This window comes from Lepisma saccharinum, chromosome 11, assembly GCF_977018435.1.
Source record: "Lepisma saccharinum chromosome 11, izLepSacc3.1, whole genome shotgun sequence".
NCBI classification, from domain to species: domain Eukaryota; kingdom Metazoa; phylum Arthropoda; class Insecta; order Zygentoma; family Lepismatidae; genus Lepisma; species Lepisma saccharinum.
Window position 1 is genome coordinate 54539733 of NC_139239.1, and position 26867 is coordinate 54566599.

Below are 26867 nucleotides of genomic sequence, written 5' to 3' on the forward strand. Positions count from 1 at the left end.
TTTGACCAAGCTGCTGCACTAAGCAAAGTCAATGCAAGGCATTGTTTAAGACACGCATTTCGCTCTAAGTTGCCCCCGTTCCACCCCTTATTACTTGTCCCTACCATGTTCGGAACAGTGTGGGTGAAGATACCATGTCCCTTTTCCAAAACAAATCCCTCGATTTACGATTATGTGTGGGCTGCCTCTACTCCACCACACAATCTCGAATGGAATGGGATTGCAACACTGCTTGAACACAGCAGCAGTAGTATTCATCAAGCACATAATACTGCAAGCTACAGACGCCAATCCCTTCTCTTTCCTTGTGTGCTGCAAACAGCGGCATCTGAGCACACTGTGACTTGTGCAAAACGAATGCACCTCAGTCTGCAGGTGCTCGTAATACAAAGATATGGTTGCCGATGGCACGTGGGAACGTTTGATGTTTTGAAGGAGATAGTGTTCAGTGAATAAGTATAATAAAAATTGATTGCATTGCAGATTTATTTGGGTGTGCATGTGCGAATGTGCGAATAGGCAGAATACGTGCAAATAGACTCTACCAGTTGGCGGAACTCCCCTGAGGAGATGTTCAGCCATGCAGTCTCGATAGCTGCCCATAATTATATGTTTGTTGTAGGTGCAGTGCAGGATCTTGTGCATGAAAGGATCATTCGATCATATCCCAAATATGTTCCATGGGGTTCATGTCTGGCGATATCTAGGTTGCCAAATCATTCCTCAGAATTGATCAGAATGCTCCTCTTACCAATTGCAAACAATTATTGCCCAGTGACATGGCACATTGTCATCCTGGAAAATCAGATTGTTGTTAGGGTACATAAAGTCCATGTCCATAATTGATTGCAAATGGTCACCAAGCAGCTGAACATAGCAATTCAATTTGACCAGAGAATTCAAACCATGCCATGTAAACATGCCCCACACCATTATGGAGCCACCACCAGCTTGCACAGTGCCTTGTTGAGAACTTGGGTTCATTGCCTCATTAGGTCTGCACCACAGCCGAACCCCACCATCAGCTTGTACCAACTGGAATAATGACTAATTTGACCAAGCTACGCTTTTCCAGTCATCTAGAGTAAAATTAATGGGTGCACAAGCCAAAATGAGGCACTGCTTCCGATTGCATTCTGTTAGTAAAGGCACTCTAATTTGTCTTCTGCTGCCATATCTCACCAACGTGAAATTTCGCTGAACTGACCTCACAGACAAGTCTCTTGCATGACCCTCATTTACTGTTGATGTGATTTCTTGCAGTGTTGCTTGTCTGTTAACACAGACGATTCTGCTCAGAGGTTGCCGGTTACAGTCATTAGGCAGATGTGGTCGACGAGTGCACGTCCATGATGGGAGGTAATGCCTGCAGTGAGGTACTCTCGATACACCCTTGACTCTGTGGATCCAGGAATGTTGAATGCCTGAACAACTTCAGAAATGTAATGTTACATGCACCTAGCTCCAATTATCCTTCTGTGTTCAAACTGATAATTTTTGCTGTGTAGCCATAATTTCGTTAGAAGACATATCAAAAATCTCACAAGACAAGATTACAAATGTGGGCACTGATAATGCTGTGCCTCTTTATACACCTGTTACGCGATGCTAGTGCCACGTGAATATTTGTATACTGCTATCTCAATCTCATGACATGAGTGTACACAACATATTGCCCACCCTCACTTCTCTGAAAGGGGACTGGAGACACTAATGTGTATTGATGAAAGAAGACTTAGTTCCCCAGAATAAAATCGTAAATACTCTACTGTAGAAAATCAGATAACATGGAGATAGGGCTAATGCATTCATCATGTAGCAATCAAGGAAGAGTTGCTTCACAGGTCTTGCTCCTCAAAGGATTGTTGTGACATTGAAACAATAAATAAAAAGTTGTAAGTCACAGATATAGAACCAAAAAAGTTACTCAAAGTTAATCAAACCTAGGTTTCTGCCACACTTGGAATGTTGGCTGATTTGGATTCCTAGTCAGTGTGTGTGTTTGTGAATATGTGTACACATATACACACACAATGCATTTCTTCTGGGAGGAAAGGTTCCAGTACTCTCAAGTTAGTTTGTTATTGTGTTCATCATAAGAACTACTTGAAATATTGAGATATGCTCATAAATGATCATGCTCCCACGTAGTTAAACACACACACATATTTATTTTGTTTTTATTCTCAGCTATAATGCGTATAGCGTACCATTGTGTACTGCCAGAAAAAACAAAAAACACTGTATGTATGCACATCCCAGCCTGGCCATGGTGTTCTTTCTGACTGTACCTTCATGAATTTCATGTAAGCATCACTCATTCTCATCGTCACAATTAGCTAAAAGTGGCAAAAAGTGATGTTAAGTAATAAAAATACAAATATGTGCAGTAATATTGGTTGGGATGGAGAAATGTATTTGGAAATATGATTGATTGATTGATTTGCTTTCTTTTACTTAGCTTTTTGTGCCACTTTTGGCTAATTTGTGAAGATGGGGATGAGTGATAATATGATGAAATTGACACTCACAAACATCCATGACCAGACCAGGATTCGAACCCAGGACCCCTGGCATTGTAGCACAATGTGCTAACCACTATGTCACGGAGGCCAGCTCTTAGAAATATGGAAAACATTACTATCAGATTAAATATTATGGATACTCGAGATTGGACTCTAATTAAAAATGAACCAGTAGCCCTACATAAAACCGAGTTACATCAAAATTTAGCTTATTCAATTTTCCATTAAACTGTAGCAATGTTTTTTTTTCTTTTCAATTATGTCCATTGAACCATGGAAGTTGCAAGCTGCCACTGCATGCTGTGCCTGCATGTTCAACACACATGGTTACTCCATTGAATAAAAATCTGTATAAAATAGGTTTCACAATGTGTATTGACAATGATAATGGGTTTTAAAAGCAGCTGCAAAGAGCTTCAAAACAAGACCAAGATTGTATTGGTAGGACTATCCAATACAAAGAAAATGTTGTTTCACAAAATTCAAGAACGTTTTTCTGCCCAATTTAATAAATCTGAAAATTAAGAATTGTGTTTGAAACCTTTCTCTCCTCAATACTCTGGTATTTAAATTTAATCATGATTGGACTACAAGTTTTTTATTCATAGAATTTCAAAGAGAGCTGTCGTTTGGAAAACAACAAAAAATCACCACTTTTTTCTGTTCTCATGATGATAAAAAGTTGAAGGCATAATTGAAGGAAAATTCATTAGAGAGCATAATGTAGAATTGAATAAGCTAAATTTTGATGTAACTCGTTTTTATGTAGGTCTACTGGTTAATGTTTAATTGGAGTCGAAACTAGAGTATCCATAATTTTTAATCCAATGGTAGGTGACCTTTACTTAACTTGATCATCTCTTTTCTCTGTGCACTGTCATTGCCATTATCAATAAAGAATGGTGACAATATGTCATTGAACAATCCCAGGGTGTCTATCAGTCTGGAAAACCTGGAAAAGTCAGGGAATTTTATTTTTTCTGGAAAAGTCAGGGAAATTTTATATTTTTCTGGAAAAAATTGTATTTTTGTAAACCTTGTACAATAGAGATTGTTTAAATGTTTGGATGTTGGCTGCAGCAGCTGGTATTCATTCAATGACAAAGCATACCTTACATCAGGAGCTTGTAGTTTCTATCTCCATGTTAAACAGTGATCTCTGTCCATAACAAATGCTGTCTGATGCCATACCTTGGCTTATTAGTAGGTTTGGACTCTGCAAATTGTTTTTTATAAGATTTTGATTACTTTGAAATCTTTCTTAATTTACAGTTGTATGGTCATTTTAACTTTTATTTATATAACAATTAGAATTGAAATGTTCCCAATTAGAGAAGTTATAGGATTCTCACACACCTGAGAACTGGAAAATTTCATGGAATCTGAAGAAAAATATACAAAGCTCAGGTAAAATCTTATGATTGATGAGTGAGTCCTAATGAAGCACAACTGAGGGACTTTAAATGCTCCTGTCTGCTCATAACCCAGGTTGTTGTAGCATTTCTCTTTCAGCAAGGATCACATATCTATTTGCTTGTCTGTTTCTCATTTCAAATGTTTCCAGGGCTGGTGACCAACTACATTGCAATATTCAAAACTATATTAGAATTTTAAAATAGCTGCAAATTAGCTATAAAATCCTTTTTCATACAATGCTGGTACAAAACATAAAAATTGGTATAATTTCCAGGATAATTAGAATCCATGAAAACATTGATCTGCATTTGGGGAGATCTTGCAATTAGTGTATGGTATTGGTGAATAAATTCCAACTGATATTTCAGTACAGATACAGCAGTGGCAGTATTGGCTCAACCCTAATTGTTATCTATAGTCAGTCTAGAGCAAAGATTGCCAAACTCCCAAGCCATGGAACTACTTTGCACATTTGGAAATACATAGGAAAGTACATGGAATAAATAAAAATATTAAAAATAGTTTCTTGGTTCATAAGAACTTTAACATGTAATGAAAATATTCTTTAATAGATATATGAGGCAGTAAAGATGAGCCACATTAAACACTAATGTGGGATCCTGGGAGAACTTTTAGATCTTCTCATTTACTAATTTCTGATATAATTGTAGATAATTTTAGGTTAATGTCTTGTCTTCCGCAGCCTGATAGGTGTATCGAATCAATTTATGTTATTTTGATTCATCATTGCACGAAAATTTGTTCTCATGCCTCTGGTTGTTATTGAGATACCAATATTTGAAGGGCTCGGGTGTAAAACATGGTAAGTGACAATTTGATCATTTTTGAGTTACAACGTATAAAATGTCCCATTCTTAAATATTCGAGTGAAATTGCTATGTCATGCAATTTGCATTGGATTTAGTGAAGCTTTCTGAAATTGGTAAATACAACTTAAAACAATTTATCCACAGTAAAGGTTCTAATATCCTTTTTTTCTTAATGAACTCAGAAATGACCAAAACGTCACTTACCATGTTTTACCTGAGCCCTTCATTTGATACAGTAAGTCAAATGAACGTAACTGGCACATAAGATTCTCTTTTTCAACTTTGCTTAAAATGTTGTTATTTTTATTGGTGCATGAGAAATCTTCAATGTCATTTTGTCAAGATTCCACCTGTCATGTGAGTATAGAATTTACATAAAGACATAACTTTTCAAAAATGTATTTTAAAGATTGCTGCCAGGACATGTGTAGCATGTAGCTGACCATTCACAAGCTACTGATAACCTATGATCAATTATCTGGCTATAGTCTAAAGACTATGTTAATTACTTTAGGAAAAGGGGTTTAATTTTGGTATATACTTATCTAGGGTAAATATTACTAAATTTTGCTATAATTATGTATTTTTTACACTATAGTTATGAAAATTAGTCAATATCTAGGAGGTATCACATAAAACTCACCACTGAAACTGGTGGGGTGAAAAAATGAAAGTTGAAATTTTTAATTCAATAGTCCACAAAGGTGCACCTGGCATTACTTACAGTTCACACAAAGATATGTTTTCATTTCTGAAAATTTCTTCTTTTTTTAAATGGTGGCAGGTATAATCAGGACAAGTTTTACATGCTATTTAATTTAAAGTGAAGCAGGAAACTATGCAAAGCTTTCTTCCCAGCGATAGTGTCACATGTGCAGATATTATTTCGTGCTTGCACACAGTGGAAACTCATCAGTCTTGCCAAGCAGCAGCTAGTGCAGTCTGATTATTCCCATATATGTTTCTTGAGAATGATATTGCTAGTGGTATGAAGCTTAAGAAGGATAAAGTTGCTTACACTATTTCTTTTGGACTGACCATTATTTTGGTGTGTCTGAAAAACAAGGAAGTGGTGGTGTTTTTTGATGACTCCTTGAACAAAGTATCCAAAAAAGAGTAGATGGATATTGTTGATTGTTATTGGGACACAAACAAAAATCAGATTTTCACAAGGTATTTGAATTCAGTGTTTCTGGGCCATACCAAAGCTAGTGACTTGCTACTGGCATTTCAAGAAGGTGTAAAAGGTATCAATTTGAAAAACATAGTGCAAATATGCATGGATAGACCAGCAGTTAACTGGAAATTTCTCACCTTTTTCAAAGAAAACATGGCTATTAATGAGCCAGAAAGTACAACATTGCTGGAAATAGGAAGCTGCGAACTTCGTGTTCTTCATGGTGTTTTCAAAGAATTTTTTTCTGAGTTCTGGTTGGAACGTAGTGATATTCTTAAGAGCAGTGTACAATTTATTTTAAAATGTTCCAGCTCGGAGAGCAGATTTCACAAGAACAGGATCAAAAGTTTTTCCAAAAAAGTTTTGTCCAATTCGGTGGTTAGACAATGGAAGTGTGGTGGAAAAAGCATAGTACTAGTACTTTTTACCATTTCTGAAAATCTATGCTGACAGAGTTTCTGGTACCAAGGAACAACCAAGGTGTGGAAGGTTTAAAACTATTAAGTCACAAGTGAGCAATCCTCTGTTACCAGTCAGGCTAGCTTTCTTTCAGACTATTGCAACTGATATAGAAACCTTTCTTGTCAAGTTTCAGTCTGATTCACCAATGGTGCCTTTCCTTTATGAACATTTGCTCAAGCTACTGAAATCCCTTATGACCAGGTTTATAAAGAAGTCCATTCTGCTTGAAGCTGTAAGTTCTGAAGATCTTTTGAAACTAAATCTACCTGATCCAGAATGTGTGTGTTTTGCAAAAGAAGTGGACATTAAATTGGCAACCCGAGCAGCATTTAGATCTGGGAAACTATCTGACGTTCAGGTGTTACATTTTCATGAAGATTGTCTGAAAATATTACAATGTTTATGTAAGAAGATATGTATGAGATCACCATTGAAATATATGCTCACATATGGTGCAGTATGTCTCTCTCCAGCATCTGTTTTGGATGGAAAAGTAGGTGAAAACCAAGTAAATGTGGCATTACATGTCCTTGTTGAAAAGTGCCATATTTCTGGTCCTGCTGCAGATGATATAAAACGGTTCTATACTGACTTATTTAGTAATGACAGTGTGATGGCAAGAATGAAAATTATTGAGATTGATGTTGCTCGGCTGGATCAGATGTGGATGACAGTTCTTGAAGACTGTAACAACACTGCCTTTATACGGTTTGTCCAGAAGATTTTAATGCTTTCACATGGAAATGCTTCTGTTGAGTGCAGTTCCTCTGTAAATAAGTAATGCCTTGTGGATAATCTTGATGAGGACTCACTTATTGCACAACGATGTATACATGATCTAATTGTAACTTATGGAGAGCTTGAAAAGTTCCTATTACAAAATATTTAATCCATGCAGCAGGGAATGCAAATGGAAAGTAGAAGGAAGCACTGAAAAGGAAGCATGATACAACAGAAACTCTGAAGACTTATTTAGAAGAGAGGACAAGAAGTATGGCAGAACTGAAAGAACTGAATACAAAGAAAGCCAAAATTCTCGAGAGATCTACAAAGGAAATCCAAGAAGATGATGAAAAGATGAAAGCATTAAAGAAGAAAATAGTTCATGTTAAGGGGAATAAACAACGTGGTTGATAATAGAACATTTACAAGTAAGTTTTGCTGATATAACTTTAGTAACGCGCTTGTGTCTTATAAGAAAATAGTGTAGTTGTGTTTTTTCGAGTAATGTGTTCTTTTGAAACTTTGACATGTTAATGAATGCCAATTCTATATGCTAGAAAAACATTTCAAGTATTCAAATTGTGCATTTATTTTAAAGGAAGAAAACTATTGTACAAAATTACATTCAGTTTATAATCATATATATTATTTTTCTAATGACTACTGAATTGTTATGGAAATAAATTAACTCCAAAAAATTGATAAAATTATTTTATAATGTGTGGGTGGATCAGATGGCTATAAGGGGGTGAAGGGAGGCCATCAATAATTTCATATAATGTGATAATGAAAGCTTCCTAGTATATCGGTAAATTCCCATAAATATACAGGTACAAGAGGATACAGTATGCTTTGTGGTGAAAAGATTAATCTGATGTACTACAGTTTATGGTTTTTAAACTTGAGTGTGACTAAGTGTGAATTTCCATCTAAGTGCTCTGATTTTACGTATTACATATATCACCTTTGACTGGGTGGCAAAACTTTGGGATTGGGACAAGGACAGTTAATTTTTTCTTGGTAGATAAGAGATAGCATTAAGAGACCATACTGGTGGGGCAAAAAGTAGGGGGACAATCCCCCCACACTCTCCTCTAATCACTGCTACTGTACATACATGTTCATGTACATTAATTGCCCTAATGACTTGGTCTTGAAAATTTTTGTTCTTGGTCTGGAAAACCTGGAAAAGTCAGGGAATTTTGTCTTCACAAAATAGTAGACACCCTGAAGCCATTTTTTATTTAAAAGAATACCTAAACCAAACCGTTTAGTAACAGAGGGCCAAAATTGCCAAGGAGCTTTCATTGGATGATGCAGGGACAGGAAAGAGTCCCATCAACACTGTTTCCTGAGTTTTGAGACCAGAGTTTGCTATATTGCTTTCCAGTATCTTCCAATTGCCCTCATGATGCGGGACCAACATTGAAATGTTGAGATTTCATCAGGGAACAAACCAAGAACCATTTGCACCAAAAGTGAGAACATTAGTCATTTTGCTGCATTACAGTTACTGCCTCACATGTAGATAAAGCAATTCTTGAGTTTATTGTAGGTCTGGTAGAAGCAAGTCTCCAAGGTTGAAATGCTTCATAATAATTTTGATGTCAATTGAAACTCTTCTCCAGTAAGAAATGAACATGGTAGAAAATTGAACATAATCAGAAACAATACACAAGTTAATTTATTCCTTCATCTGACATATTTTGTACATGTCAACATACAAACAATACCCTTAGCCATACTTAGCCATAGAAACAACTCAACATCTAATAATAAAAAATAAATATTTTACAAAAGATGAACAATGATAGCACAATACATTCATTCAGCCACACATTATCATTTATGTACACATAGTAGTATTAACTTGTTGATATTGAACAGAGCCTATTTTTAGCTACAGGTTGAACAGATTTATTTCAGATAGATTTTTATCAATGCATGTCAACTATGTGACAAACAAGGCGACAACATTTAAAAATATTTTTTTATCTAATACTGCTAACTTTAGTATTATGCGTATACTTTGTATTGCCAGTGTCAGCTTTTCTAAGTTGTCGCCATAGAATTAATTGTATTTCTTGTTCATAATAGTACTTATTTACAAAGTTAAGGTGATGCACACACATAGTACAGTACTGCAACAAGAATTATTGGCACATTTTTCGTAGCTTTTAATAAGTGACTTACTAACAGGAGGCACATGTTAGAGTTGAAAGACATGGACTCCATGTAGGCATGATAATTATTGCATGCTAATTTCATATTCTTATTATATCTTATTGTTAATAAAGTACACACTCAACAATTTCAATATAATTATGTTTGTAACATGTAGGCAGCAATGTATTCAATAAATGCATATCTATTACATTAATTTCAAAATTCCTACTTCAAGTATTTAATTCAACAAATTACTAGTCTTTTGATTGCAAACATTCATTCAAATTTGTGCAATTTCTTGCATAGAATATCATTATACATTCAAACAACACAACTCATCAACATAATCTCACACTCTATAAACACACTCAAATTTTATTGTAACATATATGAACAATAAATACCACAAATAGCACAAATGAACACAATTATTTTTATTGATGTGATGGCAATGACTTTCTCTTATTAAATAATACAAAGGCAGAAACAACTTTTTCTGGTTCCTCTTCGTTACTGTGATTATCATGATCTGCTCTCTCTGTGTCATCTATGTGATCTGCCCTGTCTATTCTATCTATTCTGTGTGAGGATGATCTTTGCGAAAGGTCTGGAGCAGGTATTTCATAGCCTCTTGCTGGAACAGCTCCGGCTGGTGCATTTATTGGTGTCCAGTCTGATGATGCAGTGGAATAAACAGGATCAGGGGGTGAAAATGCTGACTGATGACCAGGTGCAGAGACAGCAGTGTGAAGTGTTGGTAGAAGTGATGATGATGCATGGAGAGGATCAGATCTCTCATTGTGGAGAGGATTGTAGATGCGTGTCCTTTGAGGGTCACCTATTGGCTTATGATATACACGTACCGGAGGTCTAACACCTTTATAGACTATAACGGGTGTTTTGTGTGATGAAAATGAGTGATGGGAATAAGCCCCAAAATTATCAGGGGGAGGACCGTAAGCATCGCTTGGGGCATATCCATCGGGAGGTCCATATGAGCCAGATGGTGGTGGACCATGTGGATCATTGTGTGGACCAGATGCACCAGGAGGACCGTAAGAATCAGATGGTGGTCCATAAGCATCATCAGGTGGTCCAAATGAGTCAAATGGTGGACGATCAAAATTGTCGGAAATAATACCAAGACCAGCAGGTCCAAATGTATCTTTAGGTGAGTCATATATATCATTTGGTGGCCCGTAACTCTCTTTGGGGGGTCCGTAGATACCCTTTGGTGGACCGTAGCTACTCTTTGTAGTAGGTCCATGAGAGTTCTTAATTGGTCCAAAACTATCCAGTAAGGATTGTGAATGTGGTCCTGTTGGAGGTCCAAAACTATCTGATGGTGGGCCGTAACTGTTAGTTGGCAAACCGTATGTGTCCTTAGGTGGTCCGAATGACTTTGTAGGGGGACCATAAGATTCCTTTGGAGGACCATACGAACTTGACGAAGATGGACCAAAACTAGTGTCGGGTACGCCATAAGAGCTAGGTGGTGGTCCAAAACTTCCTTTTGATGGCAAGCCATATCCTCCAGAAGGGCTATGACCTTGTCCTATGTGAGGAGATCCGTATGACTCTTGGGGAGAGCCGTAAGCATCTTTTTGAGAGTGAAATATTGCTTGTGTTATTTGCAATTCTGCTTTAGATGGCTTGTGTGATTTCGGGGGACCATAGCCTGATGGTGGGGATGAATAACTTGATTTTGGAGGACCATAGGATGGCTTTGGAGGTCCGAAGGAACCTTTTGGGGGACTGAAGCTATGTGAAGACCCAAAAGAAGGCTTAGGAGGTCCATAGCTACCTTTTGGTGGCCCATAAGAACTTGACGGTCCCTTAGCGTGAGAGTGGGTATGGAAATGTTTGTGCGTGCCAAAAGTATCAAAAGGAGTTCCGTAACTCGTTTTTGGTGGGCCAAAGGATGCCTTTACAGGGGAACCGTAAGATGTTTTTGGAGGTCCAAAACTGTGAGATTTATGTGGTGGAGGCCCATAACTTCCTTTTGGTGGACCAAAGTGATGTTTAGGAGGAGGTCCATGCACACCCTTAGGTGGAGGTCCATAATTTGATTTTGGAGGTCCATAATTTCCTTTTGGTGGAAAACTGTATGAAACCTTGGGTGGTGGAGGTCCATAAGATGGTGAGGAAATCTCAGGTGCACCGTAAGAATCACCTAGTGATGGTGGTGGATAACTGTCATCTATTGGGGGTCCTCCATAACTGCCATATGTAAGTCCTACTTGGTCCGTGGCAGAGGCCACCACTTGACCATTTGATACTGGCACTTTTGAACCAAGTGCACTTCCATACAAACCTTGAAAATGGTTTGAAATTTCTGGAGGGAGAAAATTTGGTGGAAAGTTCTTCACAGTGTCAGTAAAGGTTGATACTGCCTGGGCTGTTGCATAATTATTTGAGCCAGCACCTACAGTATCTTGTGCTGTATGTGGGACAACATTTGCTATTGTGCTGTATACAGGACTCTGTAATTGAGCTGGATATACATACAGTGGAACCGCTGGCTGATGTAAAGCAACATATTGCACACTACCACTTGCACTTTGAGCAACAGCAGAATCTAACTCACTTCCTGTCGAATCAAAAGTGGCCTGCAAAAGTAAGTAAAAATAAAAATAATTAATTCAAAGTAAATTGTCAGAAAAAACATGTTCTACTGAGTGGTGATGTAACTATGCAATAAAATTATAACAAATGTTAATAAGATGACGAAATATATGGACTGATATTTTAAACAAGTCAATACAGTAGAACCCCGATTTTATATTTTCCTGCATTATACATTCAATCCTGATGGCCCCATCATAGCAAAATGTTACAAAATTTTCCTCGATTTTACATTTTCCCATATTTTTTTTCCAGTTTGAATGCTCTGAAAAGCGCAAAATTGAGGTTCCACTGAATTTTGATAAATTTAAGATTTCCTCCTTTTCTGCAAAATAGGTTGGTAGGAGAACAAAGATGATTTAACATGGAACATTTTATTACATTTATCTTATGTGTGATTATAGTTTTACCAATGTTCTTGAGCATAATTCCACTAAGATTGAATAATAACATTAACAAAAGCAACATATCAAGTTAAAAAAAAATCATACATCTTGGTGATGTATATGTCACTAAGCTGTGTTCTAAAGACCATATCCATAAAAAGTACATAAAAAACTAGGTTTAGTAAAAGAATGCACGGCCAACATAACAAATATTTAAAATGTTATTTTTATCTTGTTTGCTTCATCATAGATATGGATGTGTAATATTGCAGTGTCTGAACATAAACATAAAAGACGTAGATAGGATTCAACCCAAATTCTCAGCACAAAGAAGACAAACTATACCCTAATTTCACCCCATATTTTGAGCTTGATTTTACATTGATTTTGAAAAATTCGAAGGCAGATGTAATTTAAATTTGATGAGCATGCTACATAAAAATGTAAATAATAAAATAGACTTGAAGGTGTTAGTATCTTCATTGCAATATTGTGCACCTCAAATAAGAACCAGACCAAAGTCTGAATTATTTTATGTACTGAGAATCTTAAAACAACTTTGTAAAGTTATACTCAAATGCGTACATTAGAGGTACATAGATTAGATTAGATATATCTCATCCATGTTTGCATTTTTCCTCCAGGGAACACCACCTTAAAGTAGATCTGACCATGCGGGCAGAGGGGTTTGCCAGTGGTAGACTTTTATACCAGCAGGGTCACCCATGTAGGACAGGTCTCAGAAGAGAAGCCAGACTAAGGCGTTCTGAAACATCCCATCTTACCAGTATATCCTATCCTAATATTCCTACCCAGTCCCAAACAGACAAATACAAACATCTGCATCTGTGTCCCACATTGTGGAGTGGCAAGTACCAAGGCTTAAAGATGGCAGCCCCAGCCAGACAGACAAACTGTCGATGACCTTTGGACTTAAAAAGAAAACTCTAGTGGGGTTTAGGAATGTTAGAACATTATATGAGGTTATGAGGTAGGAAAATTGCAACAAGTAGAAGCAGAAATGGAGTAATATAAGTTGGGCATTCTGGAAATGAGCAAAGTGCATTGGAATGAATTTGGAGAGATAAAAACATCTAGTGGTATGACATTCCTCTATTCAGGTAGACCAAATGAGGATGATGAAATCGTATGGAGTAGGCATACTCATAAGCAAGAAGACTGCTCAAAGTATATTGGACTGGAAGCCTGTATCTGAACGAATAATTATGGTCAGACTTCAGGCAAAGATTCAAAATGTTAGCATCATACAATGCTATGCACCTACAAACCAAGCAGAAATAGAAGAAAAACAAGGGTTGTAATTACAAGACACTATATATAACGTTAAGAAGGGAGATGTTGTTATACTAGGGTGAATCAAAAAGTAAGTTACACCCGACCATGTTCCTGTACTAAGATAGATAAAATTATCATGCTTGGTGGCAACACTGTCTGGAATGTTTTCTTCACACACGAGAAGAAGCCCTGCTTCAGCTGGTTAAGTATGCGAGTAGTCACAGTGTGAGTATGGCACATCGTATTGAGGTGGCATCCAACATTGAGGTGAGCTCTGTCATCCAATTTTTGTGGGCACAAAGGCATAATCGGAGTGAAATCCATTGCCAAATTGTCGAGGTGTATGGTGAGAATGCGATGCCACTTCCCATGATTGCAAAATGGTGCCAGATGTTCGAAGAGGGAAGATCAAACGTGAACGACGAACTGAGTGTTGGGGGATGGCCTGCAACTGTGAACACTATCGACAACGAGGAGCATGTGAATGCAATCATTGTTGCTAATCGCAGCATGAAAATTAAAGAGATTGCAAGTGAACTGAACATATCCTATGGTAGTATGTCTATTCTGCTTCGTGATCAGATGGGTTATCGTAAACTGTGCTCTTGCTGGGTGCCGCGCTTTTTTACCGACGGGCACAAAAATAAACATTTTAATGCTGCGCTGTCATTTCCACGGATGGTCCGCAGTTTCTGAGCAAAATCATCATAGGAGATGAGTCCTGGGTGCACCAATACACTCTCGAGACAAAGAGGGTATCCATGAAATGGAGACACAAGGATTCGCCACCACCAAGAAAAGTCGAAACCTGTCCAATGGTTCGAAAGGTCATGCTGACGATCTTCTTCGATTCCAAAGGCATTGTTTACAGTGTGTTTGTGCCCCGAGGAACAACAATCAATGCCGCAACATACTGAGAAAATTTAAACAAGCTGAGAAAAGCCATAAAAGATTGAAGGCCCAGAAGATTGAGTGTCACACAGGATTTACTGCAGAAATTCAAGTGGGAAGTGTGGTCTCACTTTCCCTATAGCCCTGATTTGGCACCCTGTGACTACCACCTTTTTGGTCCTCTCAAACAAGACCTAGGGGGTCTGCTTTTTGTGTCAGATGAGGAAGTGCAGGAAGCAGTCTCAAAGTGGTTCAAAGAAATTGGACAGAATATTTACACACAAGGAATCGAAAAACTGGTCACACAATACGAAAAGTGCTTGAAACACCTTGGTGACTATGTCGAAAAAGTCAAATGTTCATGAGTTTTCGTCCAATATATTTTTTCTTTCTAATGTGTTTTTTTTTTTTTTTTTTACAGAGGGGTGTAACTTACTTTTTGATTCACCCACGTAGTAATGGGCGATTTAAATGCCAAAATTGGCTCAGAAAATTTTGGGCTGGAGTAAGTGATTGGCAAACATGGCCTAGGTGATAGAAATGAAAATGGGGAACTATTTGTAGATTGGTGTGCCTCAAATGAAATGACTATTGGTGGTACACTATTTGAACATAAAAATATACATAAGATCTCTTGGGTATCCCAGATCATAGAACTCAAAATCAGATATTGATCATATGGCTATAAGTAGGAAATGGAGAACATCCTTATTAGATGTGAGAAATAAATGTGAAGCAGACATTAGCAGTGATCATCATCTTATGGTAGCCAATTTTAGAGTAAAAATTATGGCCACAAGAGAGAAATTTAATAAACAAAGCACAAAGTTTGACATTGGAAAACTACAGAACAATAGTGTAAAACAGGACTTCAAGTTGCAACTTCGAAACAAATATCAAGAACTAGGGGAGCTCAATGGTGATGAAGTGGAACAACACTGGGAAAAGGTGAAAAATACATTTACAATGGTATCAAAAGAAGTTTTGGATATGTAAACCCTAAGAAAAATAACTGGATGTCAGAGGAAACTAGGAGGAAAATAGAAGAAAGGAAACACATTAAGCAGAAGATGAATATGTGTAAAACTAGGAGAAAGAAAGCAGAATTACAAGAAGAATATAGGAAATGGATCATGAACTGAAATGTAGTACACGAGCTGACTGTAGGAAATGGACCAGCGAGTTAGCCGGGAAGGCAGAAAAAGCAGTAAATGAGGGAAATATGAAGGAAGTATACCAAATTACAAAGATCTTGTCTCAAAAGAAAACCATACGGAATTGCTCAGTGAGAAATAAAGATGGGGTACTCCTTACAAAGAAGGAAAATCAGCTCAATAGATGGAAATAACATTTTTCAGAAGTATTAAATCAAGTCATAGAAGGGACAGAAGATTTGCTTGAAATACCATAAGAAATGCCAGAATATGAAATAGATGATGAAATAACTACTAAAGAACCAACAAAAGAAGAAATTAAAAAAGCACTGAGAGAACGAAAGAGTGGTAAAGCACCTGGAATTGATAACATTTCACAAGAAATTCTCAAGGAAGACATGGAGATGACAATAGAAGTATTACAAAAACTTTTTGCAAAAATATGGAAAACAAAATAAATACCAGAACATTGTAAAAGAGGTCTACTAGTAAAAATACCTAAGAAGGGAGATATTCCTAACTGCAATAACTGGAGAGGCATAACACTACTTTCAGTTCCTAGCAAAGTTCTAAGCAGAATTATTTTAAACTGAATTAAAGGATGTGTTGAGAAAAATATTGGAAAGATCAAGCAGGTTTTCAAAGCAACTGTTCCTGTATAGATAAGATCACTGCGTGCTATTATAGAACAGAGTATGGAATACTTCTCTAATATGTACCTTATATTTGTGGTCTTCCAGAAACCATTTGACTCTGTAAATAGAATGAAAATGTGGACAATTGTAAAGGAATATGGTATTCCAGCATATATGATTGATCTTATTAAAAACTCCTATGATGGTTCCATATGCCAAGTTGTGCATGAGGGAATACTTACGGATCCAATACAAGTTATTTCAGAAGTAAGGCAAGGATGTATTTTATCACCAACAATATTTCTGATGGTAATTGATAACGTAATGAAGAGGATAACAGAAGAAGAAGAGGTATAAATTGAAGTCTCACAAAACAGCTAGAAGACTTGGACTTTGCAGATGATATTTGTCTGCTATCTCACACATACTATAATATGGAAAAGAAACTATGAGATTTGGATAAGGAAGGGAAAAGAGTTGGTTTAAAAATTAATAGTACAAAGATGAAATCATGAAGATCAAATGTAAAAAAGATGGAAAACATCCACTTGAATGAGGAAAATATTGAAGAGGTTAAAGAGTTTACATATCTGGGGAGTTTGGTAACAAATACAGGGGAACAGAAGAAGATGTTAGATCGAGAATTAAGAAAGCAAATGTGGCATTTATTCAGCTATATAAAGTTTGGAAAGCCAGAGAAATTTCCACAAGAACTAAGCTGCAAATTTTTGGAACTACTGTGAAGTCAGTTCTCCTTTATGGATGTGAAACTTGGAAAGTAACAGAGAAAATTACTAAAGACCTACAGATATTCATAAATAGATGCCTAATGAAACTTCTGGGGATATATTGGCCAGATATTATCTCAAATGAAAATCTATGGAAACATACACAAGAGGAACCGGTGGGAATACAGATCAAAAAAAGAAAGTTGAAGTGGATTGGCCACACATTGAGGAAAGATCTATCAGCAATAGAAAGACAAGCATTGAGCTGGAACCCACAAGGACAATATAGGAGAGAAAGGCCAAGAATGAGTTGAAGAAGGACAATAGAGCAAGGAATATGGGAAGCAGGAAAGACCTGGAATGAGATAAGGAAGATGGCTGAAAACAGAGTCCATTGGCGATACTTCGTTGAGGGCCTATGCTCCATAGCAGAGTAACAGGAAATAAGTAAAGTCATGTTTGCATGTACATGCTGTGATATCGGACATGTCATGTATTCACATTACAACATACTAATACAATGAAATACAATAATATAGTGAGTTGATACTATGAAATGATACCTTAGCCTATTACAGTTCAATGCTGGAAGGTGTGTACTCTTATTAGTGATACAGTCTATTTATAATAGTAACATCAGTAACACATGTTGAGGTTACAATATAAAGATAATATATGTATTCTGTAATGGATTATAAGATTAAACAAAATATTTTGAGATACTATAAACGTAAGACTTATAACATCATAAGATGATACTAAAAATTGCACTCAAATGACAACAGATACGAGATGTGAAATGGCATCCAGCCTACTGTGGGTCTATGTTGGAACTATTGATTATATTTTCCATTGCACTCTTGTTGGGTTGATGGATTACAGATTCATAAATTCCCTCACTGAGTAAAAGCAATGGTACAACAGATGATTTGTTAGTTCCTTTTTGAATTTGGCTATTGGTTCAATAGTTTTTATATGATATGGTAACTTATTGTATAGGTGGATGGATGCCTATGGATTTTGGACCTTTATCTAATAATGATGTGTTATGCATTGGAATTCCGAGATTTAAGTTATTCCCCGTGTTGTAGTGATGTACTTCTTTGTTACATTTGGAGAACCTGGTCAGATCCATTTTTACATGCCATATTAAATGAAGTATATGTAGGCAGGGTAGTGGCAGAATGTAAAGTTTCCTGAAGATTTCCCTACATGGCTCATTCCATTGCTTCCCCATCATAATTCTTAATACTTTTTTCTGATACTAAATATTTTTATGTTGTTCTTTGCATTTCCCCAGAATATAATGCCATATATTAGTTGTGATTGGAATATACTGAAATATAGGGGTTTTATTGTGTTCCTTTCTGTTATGTCTTTCATGATTCTTATGCTGTATCTGATTCTGCCTAATTTTCCGACTAGATAGTTAATATGGGTGTCCCAATTGAGATTTTCTTGTAACCATATGCCTAGAAATTTTATATAATTTTCGAATTTAATGTTTTCATTTTCTATGCTTACAGTTGATGTGTTGTTGCTATTATTTCTTTGGTGGTGAAATTTTACTGCTACTGTTTTGTTTTTATTTATTGTTAGCTTGTTACTAGATGTAAATAGCACATTATATTCATTCAAGATAGCTGTAATGGCACAATCGAGAAAAGAAGGAGAATTTTGTGAGTATACCGTTTTCCAACATAAAACATACATGTATGAGTAAAAAAAATCTGTAATGTAAAAAATGGTATTCAAGATGCCTTAATGTAACAGTGTTTTGTGGAATAACTTAACTTATTAATACAAATAACAGATAACACATTATGTCCTCTCGGAGCATGAAATTGACAATTATGTGATTCAATACCAATTATTATTGTTATTTTAATATCTGTTGTCTTCTTCCTACCACACCCAGGGTAAGATAAGGTAGTCATTTACATATCATTAGGTTCAACTATTACTTTCCATCTATGTGGCTCCCAAACAAGGTGGCAGTTTATACTCTGTCCCAACTATCTCTGGACCAAGCGAATGAAAACAAGGCTCTGTGCAAGTAGTGATGTGAAATGGCTTCACCAATGAACATGTGAGAGGAAATGAGATTGTGTGGAGGGGAAAAGCAATTGCAGTTACCAGCTTTCGCAGCAGTGTGTATTGCTTGAATCTGCCCACTCGATTCCTCCTCTTCTCTGTTGCTATGCAGCCTTGTTCCAGAGATAGATGGGACAGAGTACACAATATCATGTTTCAAGTTACAATTTTTTAAATAACTTTATGAGTAATATTTAGAGTGGAAATTGTGTGAGTTAGGTAGGGTATGTTTGTTGGATCCTTGTAGACAGGAAAGCAAGAGTAGGAGGATGCATGGTCTATAAGGGTAATGCTGAAACAGGTAGTTTCCTGTATTCTGCCTCTTTTTCAATACTACTAACAAATAAATTACCACAGCACAATGCAGCACTTGAAGCAGAAATTGTTTGGAGGTGGGGATGTTTTTTCAAGTCACAGAGTAAGCTAGTGGGATGCTTCTATGTTTAGCACAGTGCAGTAAGACATATGGAGGATGCTTTAGGTAAATTTTCTTAGCTTAGAATCCCCCCTCACTTCAAGCACCCGCACATGAAGACATACGTAAGTGTAATAATTACTATTTGTGAAATAAGTTTAAGAATTTCTGGAATGCACACTGGTCATTCATATAATTAAGGCAAGATATGTGTTAAAATTTTGGACAATTTACACTCTTTAAGGTAGCTGAATTATTTAGCTTTGAAAACACAGATAATGGAATTATTTAAATTTCAAAATTTTCTTTTAAAAAATAAAATAAACTTTACTTGTATGGTGTTATTACAGGCATTCTTATACCAATGAATCATGTTTACAGATAAAGGAAGCATTTGTTTCATGTATCCAAGAAGTTACAAAATTCCCCCTATATATTGTTTCCAATAAGGAACCTATCCTGACTGTGTGAAGGAACCAATTTAGGTGTAATATTAGATAGTGAACTTTCTTGCAATGAAAATGTCTCAAACCTACCTAGTAGCACAACCTTTTACAAAATAAAAAAAATATCTTTATCAAGCAAGACACTGTCTTAATTTTGTTTTATTTTTGTTTTTAATTTTGTAGGATAGGATGCTTCATAAAACTGCAGAGGTTAATTCTAATGTTCGACCCACATAGTTTTATATGCTATCCAATATTTGTAAATATGTGTTGGTCGCATATTCTGATAATTTAACCTGGTTTACCGCAACAATTCTTAATTTTTGTATACATTATATATTAAGTAAATGTAATAGAAATAAAACCCCAATGCAAACATGTACGTATAAGGAAAACAGAAGTCCAGCAACTTCAAGTTTTCAGGCAATTTCTATACATAAGAGAAAAAAAAGGTTTACCAGCAATAAACCAGATAACATGAGAATATGCTTCTGATATACGTGCATTCAATTTGCAAGTGCGTGTGTTTATATGAAAGTTTCAATTTAAGATTCGGCTTTCCTTTAAGTCGAGTAATTTTAGTCCCATTTCTGCATCAGAGGTAGTTCATGCATATAATTACACCTAAAATTACAATAAATGTACACAGCAATGGGATTTTGAGGAGTCTGGACCCTCCCCATTTATGCTCCTGTTTTGAATGCATCATACACTGTTTGTAAAACAGTGTAATGGAACTTGGCGTTTCTTTCCCTGATTGAACTTTTATCAATACTTTGTTCCCTGTAATCAGTTGTCTGTACACCTATTATATGCACAAATAATCATGCAAGAAAGTGACAATGTGATAAAAATTATACATATTCTGAAAAAAAAACAATGTGAACTTCCTATGTTAACTGAAAGTAAATAGTATAAAATGTGACACATGAGAATAACCCCACACCTTTCCTTTCCATAAGTAAAAATATTTTCATTGTAGAGGTAAGCTGCTATGTGCTACCATTTACTGCTCAAAGGAGACAATTTGAGTAAAGGGATGTTCATCTAGATCCTTGGGAATAGGTAGGGAATGTTTGTTTGGTTCAACAGGATGACAATAAGGCAAGGAAACTTGATATGAATTATCCTAGTTGGGGAGATGCAGGATGACGCTCTGTGTTTCCCCAATTCAAGTACAGTTATATCCATTCTAGCTAATAGGAGGAACTTTTTGTTTAGGAATATGTAATAATATAAAGAGAAGTTCTTACTGATTCTTCATGTTAGCACAGGCATTGTATATTGAATTTTCAATGTGCTGCCTTTGGGGAACCATTCACTTTTTGTCTCCTAGAATTGCTCAAGATAGCCAGTTATACACGTTCACACACAAGTATGCACACACAGGATGTCACCATGCAACACTGACAAACTTTCACAGTGTGTAGAAGACATCAAAACGAAGAGCTTTCCTTGGTAATGTTTCAATGCTACAAGCCATTGAAAAATAACATTTTCAATCTTGTACATACAAATTGGGGACAAAATAATACGAACACCTGTGAAATTAGAGAAAATCTTTATTAATATGGGGTTGGACCACCCTGTGACTGAAGTACACTTTGTATGTGATGTGGGATGGACGCATAGAGGTCTGCACAATGTTTAAGGGAATATGGAGCCATTCTTTCTCCAGAGCAGTCTCCAATTTCGAAACTGTGGCTGGAGGTGGACTTCGAGCACACAGTTTGGACTCCAAATATCCCCACAAATGTTCTAATGTACAAGTCAGGAGACTGTGGGGGCCATTCAAGATGTCCAACTTCATTGTCATGTTCTTCGAACCATGTTTGCGTTTTCCACACAAAAATGCGCCCGGTGGTCTGAAATGACGTGAATGTTGATTCATCAGACCAGATGACTTGTTGCCACTGCTGTGGGGACCAACTTCTGTGAGCTCTGCACCATTGGCGTCGCTTGACAGCATTACGTGATGTCACCAATGGCTTACGAATTGCCACTCTGTCATGAATGTTTGCAGCATGGATTCCCCTTTTGACAGTTTTGGTTGAAATGGGGTCCTGGAGATGCCTGTTCATTTCAGATGTTATCTCTGATAACGATTGCTCGTGTTTTTGGGCCACCACTTTCGGGCTTTCAACACCCTCCTATCCCGAGCAGCAAGCATTGTCTTTCGTCCACTGCTGTGCTTTGAAGATGCCATCTTACCTTGTGTTGTGTACACTGTCATAACGGCTAATACTGTGCTACACCCTACAAGGTTTGCGGTTTCTGTCACTGTGGCTCCAGCTGAACGTGCTCCAACAATCATGCCTCTTTGGAACTCTGTCAGGTCTAACATTCCAGAGTATCTTGAGAGTGTACGATAGACAAATGCACCACCAATGACTGCTGTTGACAGACTAATACCTTCCCCATCTGTATGCAGCCATGTGTTACAGATACAAAGTTGCCACCAACAGTTATCCTTTTGTTGGAAAACGATGATATTTTGAGTACATTATGGACAGCTGGATAACCAATAAAAGTGAAGGCTGTCATCTGGAACATTTATTGTTTATCGATTTGGTTTATTTTGCTTTGCTTTTCTGCCACTTTTGGCTAATCTCAAAGATGACGATAAGTGATGATATGATGATAAAATAACAATCATAAAGAACAAGCATGCCCAGGCCAGGATTCAAACCCAGGACTGCTCCTGTTGTAGTGTGCTGTGCTAAACACACCACCATGAGGATTGGCCCCTTCAGAGTGTGAATACCTCTACGCAAAACCTATTAAGTTCTACTTTAATGCATAAATATAAAATAGGATATGCAACATACGTATATAGGTTGTTGATGCATGCATGATTTGAAGGAGAGAACCAAACCATGCAAATTCACACTTCCAATGTGGCTTGATGATGTCTCTATAAAATTTAATATGTTTTCCAACAAAATGTAAATGACAGCTGCAACCATGAATTTGCATCACATGGTTCCTAATTCAGGATATAATATTCCGTTTTTTGGGGGTTCAAGGAATCTGTACTAGGCCTTAACAAGTAAAAATGCTACTGAGAGAAATTGTTTGTTGTGATGCCCTCTGCATATTGTAAAAGTTTATCAGTATTCTTTATCAAAGATCCTTTTTAGTTTTCCCTCTTTAACATGTCTTCTGGGTCCATCTGTGTGAAAGTGATGACGTTGCCTTGTAATCAAGGAGGCCCAGGTTCAATTCCTGGTGGAAGCAATGTACGAGATCCTACTTTAAATTGCAGGTCCAGTCCTGATTGGCCTATCTGCGCATAATGTAGACTTAAACTTTATCTCAGTCTCATGGATCTTGTCATCAAAGGTTCTAGATTTGAGATCAGGCCTGGACATAAGTGCATCCTTGTGTTCCCCTTCATCAATTTCTTCTAATCATAATTCACACTCACTGTTGCAATTAGACTAAAGAAGCAGAAAAGTGACATAAAATAAGGAAAATACAAAATATACAAATCCTTGATGAATAGGAATAAAATAATGATAGAATGTAGGTTCTCGGAAGGAGAATGTTACATTCCCCAGTTTGGAACTGATTTAGAAATGCAGAACTTAGGTAGGAAAACATAGGTGGAGGCATATTCCTCAGCTTCCCTCCTCCAATTCAAACACTAAATGTGTTTTTACTGATCATTGTCATTTTCTGTTGGTTAGAACATGCAGTGCTTGAAGTGGAAATACTTAACTGCGGGATAAATGGTTCAGATTGTTGGGTAGGTGGGGGATGCTTATGTGGATCAACATGGATACAACGAGGCAGGTGGGGTATACCTTTGCAAAATATTCCAGCGGGGGGGATGTTTTATGAAAAATTTCTTAACTGGAGGATGCATGTTCACCCTCTTCCTAAACTTGAAGCACTGAGAACATGTGTAAATAAAATTATTTAAGGGCACAATATGAGTATTGTTTCAATCTAGATTTTAACCAGGGTGCGAAATCCTGGTGAGGGAGGGGGGATTTCCACTCCAGCAACATTCTTGACCTACCAAAAATTTCCATGTGGAGAGTCTTCTGTTGTAACAACAAAAGATGAGCAATTAGTTTTCACTTCAAATATACTTTACAATGGATAATATCGAAATCACACAATCTCCCTTTCAAGAGATCATTAACAGACCTACATCAATAGCAATATACGCAAAATAAAAGTGAAACAAGAATGCAAGACAAATATAAGTATGAAATCTAATTGATTTATATTAATAGAAACCAAAAACTAAACAATACTATTTAATTTCAACTATCACATAATAAAATTGTTCAACTTTTTCAACTATTTTGTATTGACATCTTGAACCTGTTAGTAAAGGAATTAGTTTGCTACTTTATAAATATCTGATATATATATATATATAAAAGTAAGAAATTAATTCCAATAATATATTTTTAAATATTTAGTAATTTATTTTAGATTTAAGAACATTATAAATATGTATATCATATATTTGCATGTGCATAGATTAAGATATTTCTCCCCTCGCACACACCAGTCTTCAATGATTTTGCATCCTGATTTTTAACACAACAAAAAAAGTTAACACTTTAATTATATTGCTAATATGCATATTATTAGGAATATAAATTTGCATTGCATTATGCATTACAAACCGTTGAAGCAGTAGATGACTTCTCATCAGCTGTGGATGGTCCAGGGAATTTTACTGGCATTCCCTCTTCGCCATGTGCATATTTGTGGTTCCTATGTTGGCCACTGCCAGAAGGTGGTTCCCCTCGGACTACCTGATATGCTGACACAACCAGCAGCAACCATAAAGGCTGTTAAAAATAAAGAAAAAACCTTTTTTCAATGATCTGCATGTAAGATGTAAATTAGAAATTGAAAAATCAATCTTTTCAATTCAACACAAATTCAGGAAACAATTATCATTTACCCTTGTATGCTTTGCTTCTTTAAATAAAAGTGCAGTGCAAGCAGTACATACTTTCTGTGCTCACGACAATTTACAAGCTGCAAAATAAATTATTAATAAATATGCTGTAAAAAATTACACAAAAATATAGTACTTCACAATAGAAAACAATAGTCACATATTTTAATACAAAACATCTTGATAAATCTCACGTTATAACTGGGAACAACCTCGTCATTATAAGTAAAGAGACCATGTCTAAATATATATTTTTCTTCTGCACAAAGTAAAGAGCGTATTTGACAGAATATGACATTAGAAAATACCCATTGTGTCATGATGGAAATAATTGTTTGTTCAACACTCTAAATGAGTTTACAAATGTAATTAACAAATCATTAATGCTTGTAAACTGTAAAATAAGTTTTATTTTTCATCGTACATTGAGATTTCTGCATGTTGCTTAAATCTGGATGTGAGGGAGAGAAGCATGAGAATTAGGGCATGTAATGGTTTGGATGTTAGAAGAAGAATACATAAAAAGGTGACCTCATGATGTGAGTGTGAAGGCAACCTCACAATGTCAGTCTAGTGATGGTGAGATGAAGATCATGTCAGTACACATCAGATCACCAGAGGAGATTGAGATGGGTTAAAAACAATTTGAATACTGAAGGACTAGGAGTACTCCTAAGCGATTACAAAGTGAAATTGTTAACCCTTAACAGGAACAACCTTCAAACTAGCATGGAGGCGAACCGGACCTGGTGGAGTAGTTCATATTTCACTTTAAACTGCATGTGTAATTCCTGTTAGCTTATCAGTCCATAAAGTGGACCTAAAACGAGTCATTCCATGCCAAATCAACACAGATATGTGCAATTTCCAACCTGACCATCTCCGATTTCCATGAAATTTGGGGAGTTGAAACTATGCATGGAACTTAGTAACTATGAAAATTTTTAGTCTCGTGCGTCTTGTAATTGTTAAATGATTCAAGGTCAAAGTTAGCAGAAATTGCCCTTTTTGAGCCCGATTAGCTATACTAAATGTGCTGTAATGCCGCCACCATTTTGCCTAGAAAGCTCAAATAAAGCTTATTGTACAGGGAATTGAACAAGCTTTCCAGTGATATATAACAAGCCCACCTTTCGATAAAAATATAATTTTGTCACGTGACCTTGACCTATGACCGTGAATATCTCAAAACATGTCATCACCAAAAATCGTGAAAAAAATATATTTGGTCCCTCATGCCATACTCTAAAACATATCAAAAAATCATTTTGGGACTGCCATGGGATCAGAAGATACAAAATAATATGTTTAACTATGTGATTGATAAAAGCCTCATTACATGAACTATGACGAGTCAAAAGTCCTTTAACACCCCCTACAAAATGTAAAGGAGTTATCCTGGTCATGAAAGAAATATGTTAGGCACAGGGAGATCTCTAGCTGTGTGTGTCAAGCGCAGATCCGGCATATTGTTGACCGCCATATTGAATTCAACGCAAACATTTCAAAGGAAAGTGGGTGATATGAAATATCAAATCAGGTTAGAATTCCACGAGAAATGAAGCGGCGAAGGTTTTTCCAAAGTATATTTAACCAGCAAAAAATTATTAGTGAATGCCAGTAATCATTTTCTACTTTTCGAAGTGTTAAAAACAAAGTATTAAGAATGCTAATAACGTGTCAGGAACTCGGCGAGATCACGCTGACATCTTGGGACAGAAAGAAGTATACGCACCATTGCATACTATGATTTTAATCAGCAACATTCACCAAATACTTGAATAGTGGAGAATATTGGGAAAAGTATCTCAAACAATTACGTGACACTTCCTTTGGAATGAAAAATTCTTCAGTGACGATGCTAATTTTTATGTTCCTGGTAAAGTTAATAAAAATTATACGCAATACCTGTGATTTGATAATTTACAGTAGATAGATCCCAGCCGAATGGATTCACTATGTGAACATTCT

The 26867-nt window shown here is 36.4% G+C and overlaps 1 protein-coding gene across 1 annotated transcript in view; it reads right to left on the bottom strand.

Moving 5' to 3' along the window:
* Positions 1-8799: 8799 nt before the first annotated feature.
* Positions 8800-26867, bottom strand: part of LOC145995258 (uncharacterized) — a 66052-nt gene continuing 47984 nt past the window's right edge. The window contains exons 2-3 of the mRNA XM_083131832.1: positions 24616-24783; positions 8800-11908 (exon numbers count right to left, since the gene is read on the bottom strand). Coding sequence (XP_082987958.1) covers positions 9734-11908; positions 24616-24783 — 2343 coding nt within the window. The 3' untranslated portion in view covers positions 8800-9733. The remainder of the gene's footprint in view (positions 11909-24615; positions 24784-26867) is intronic.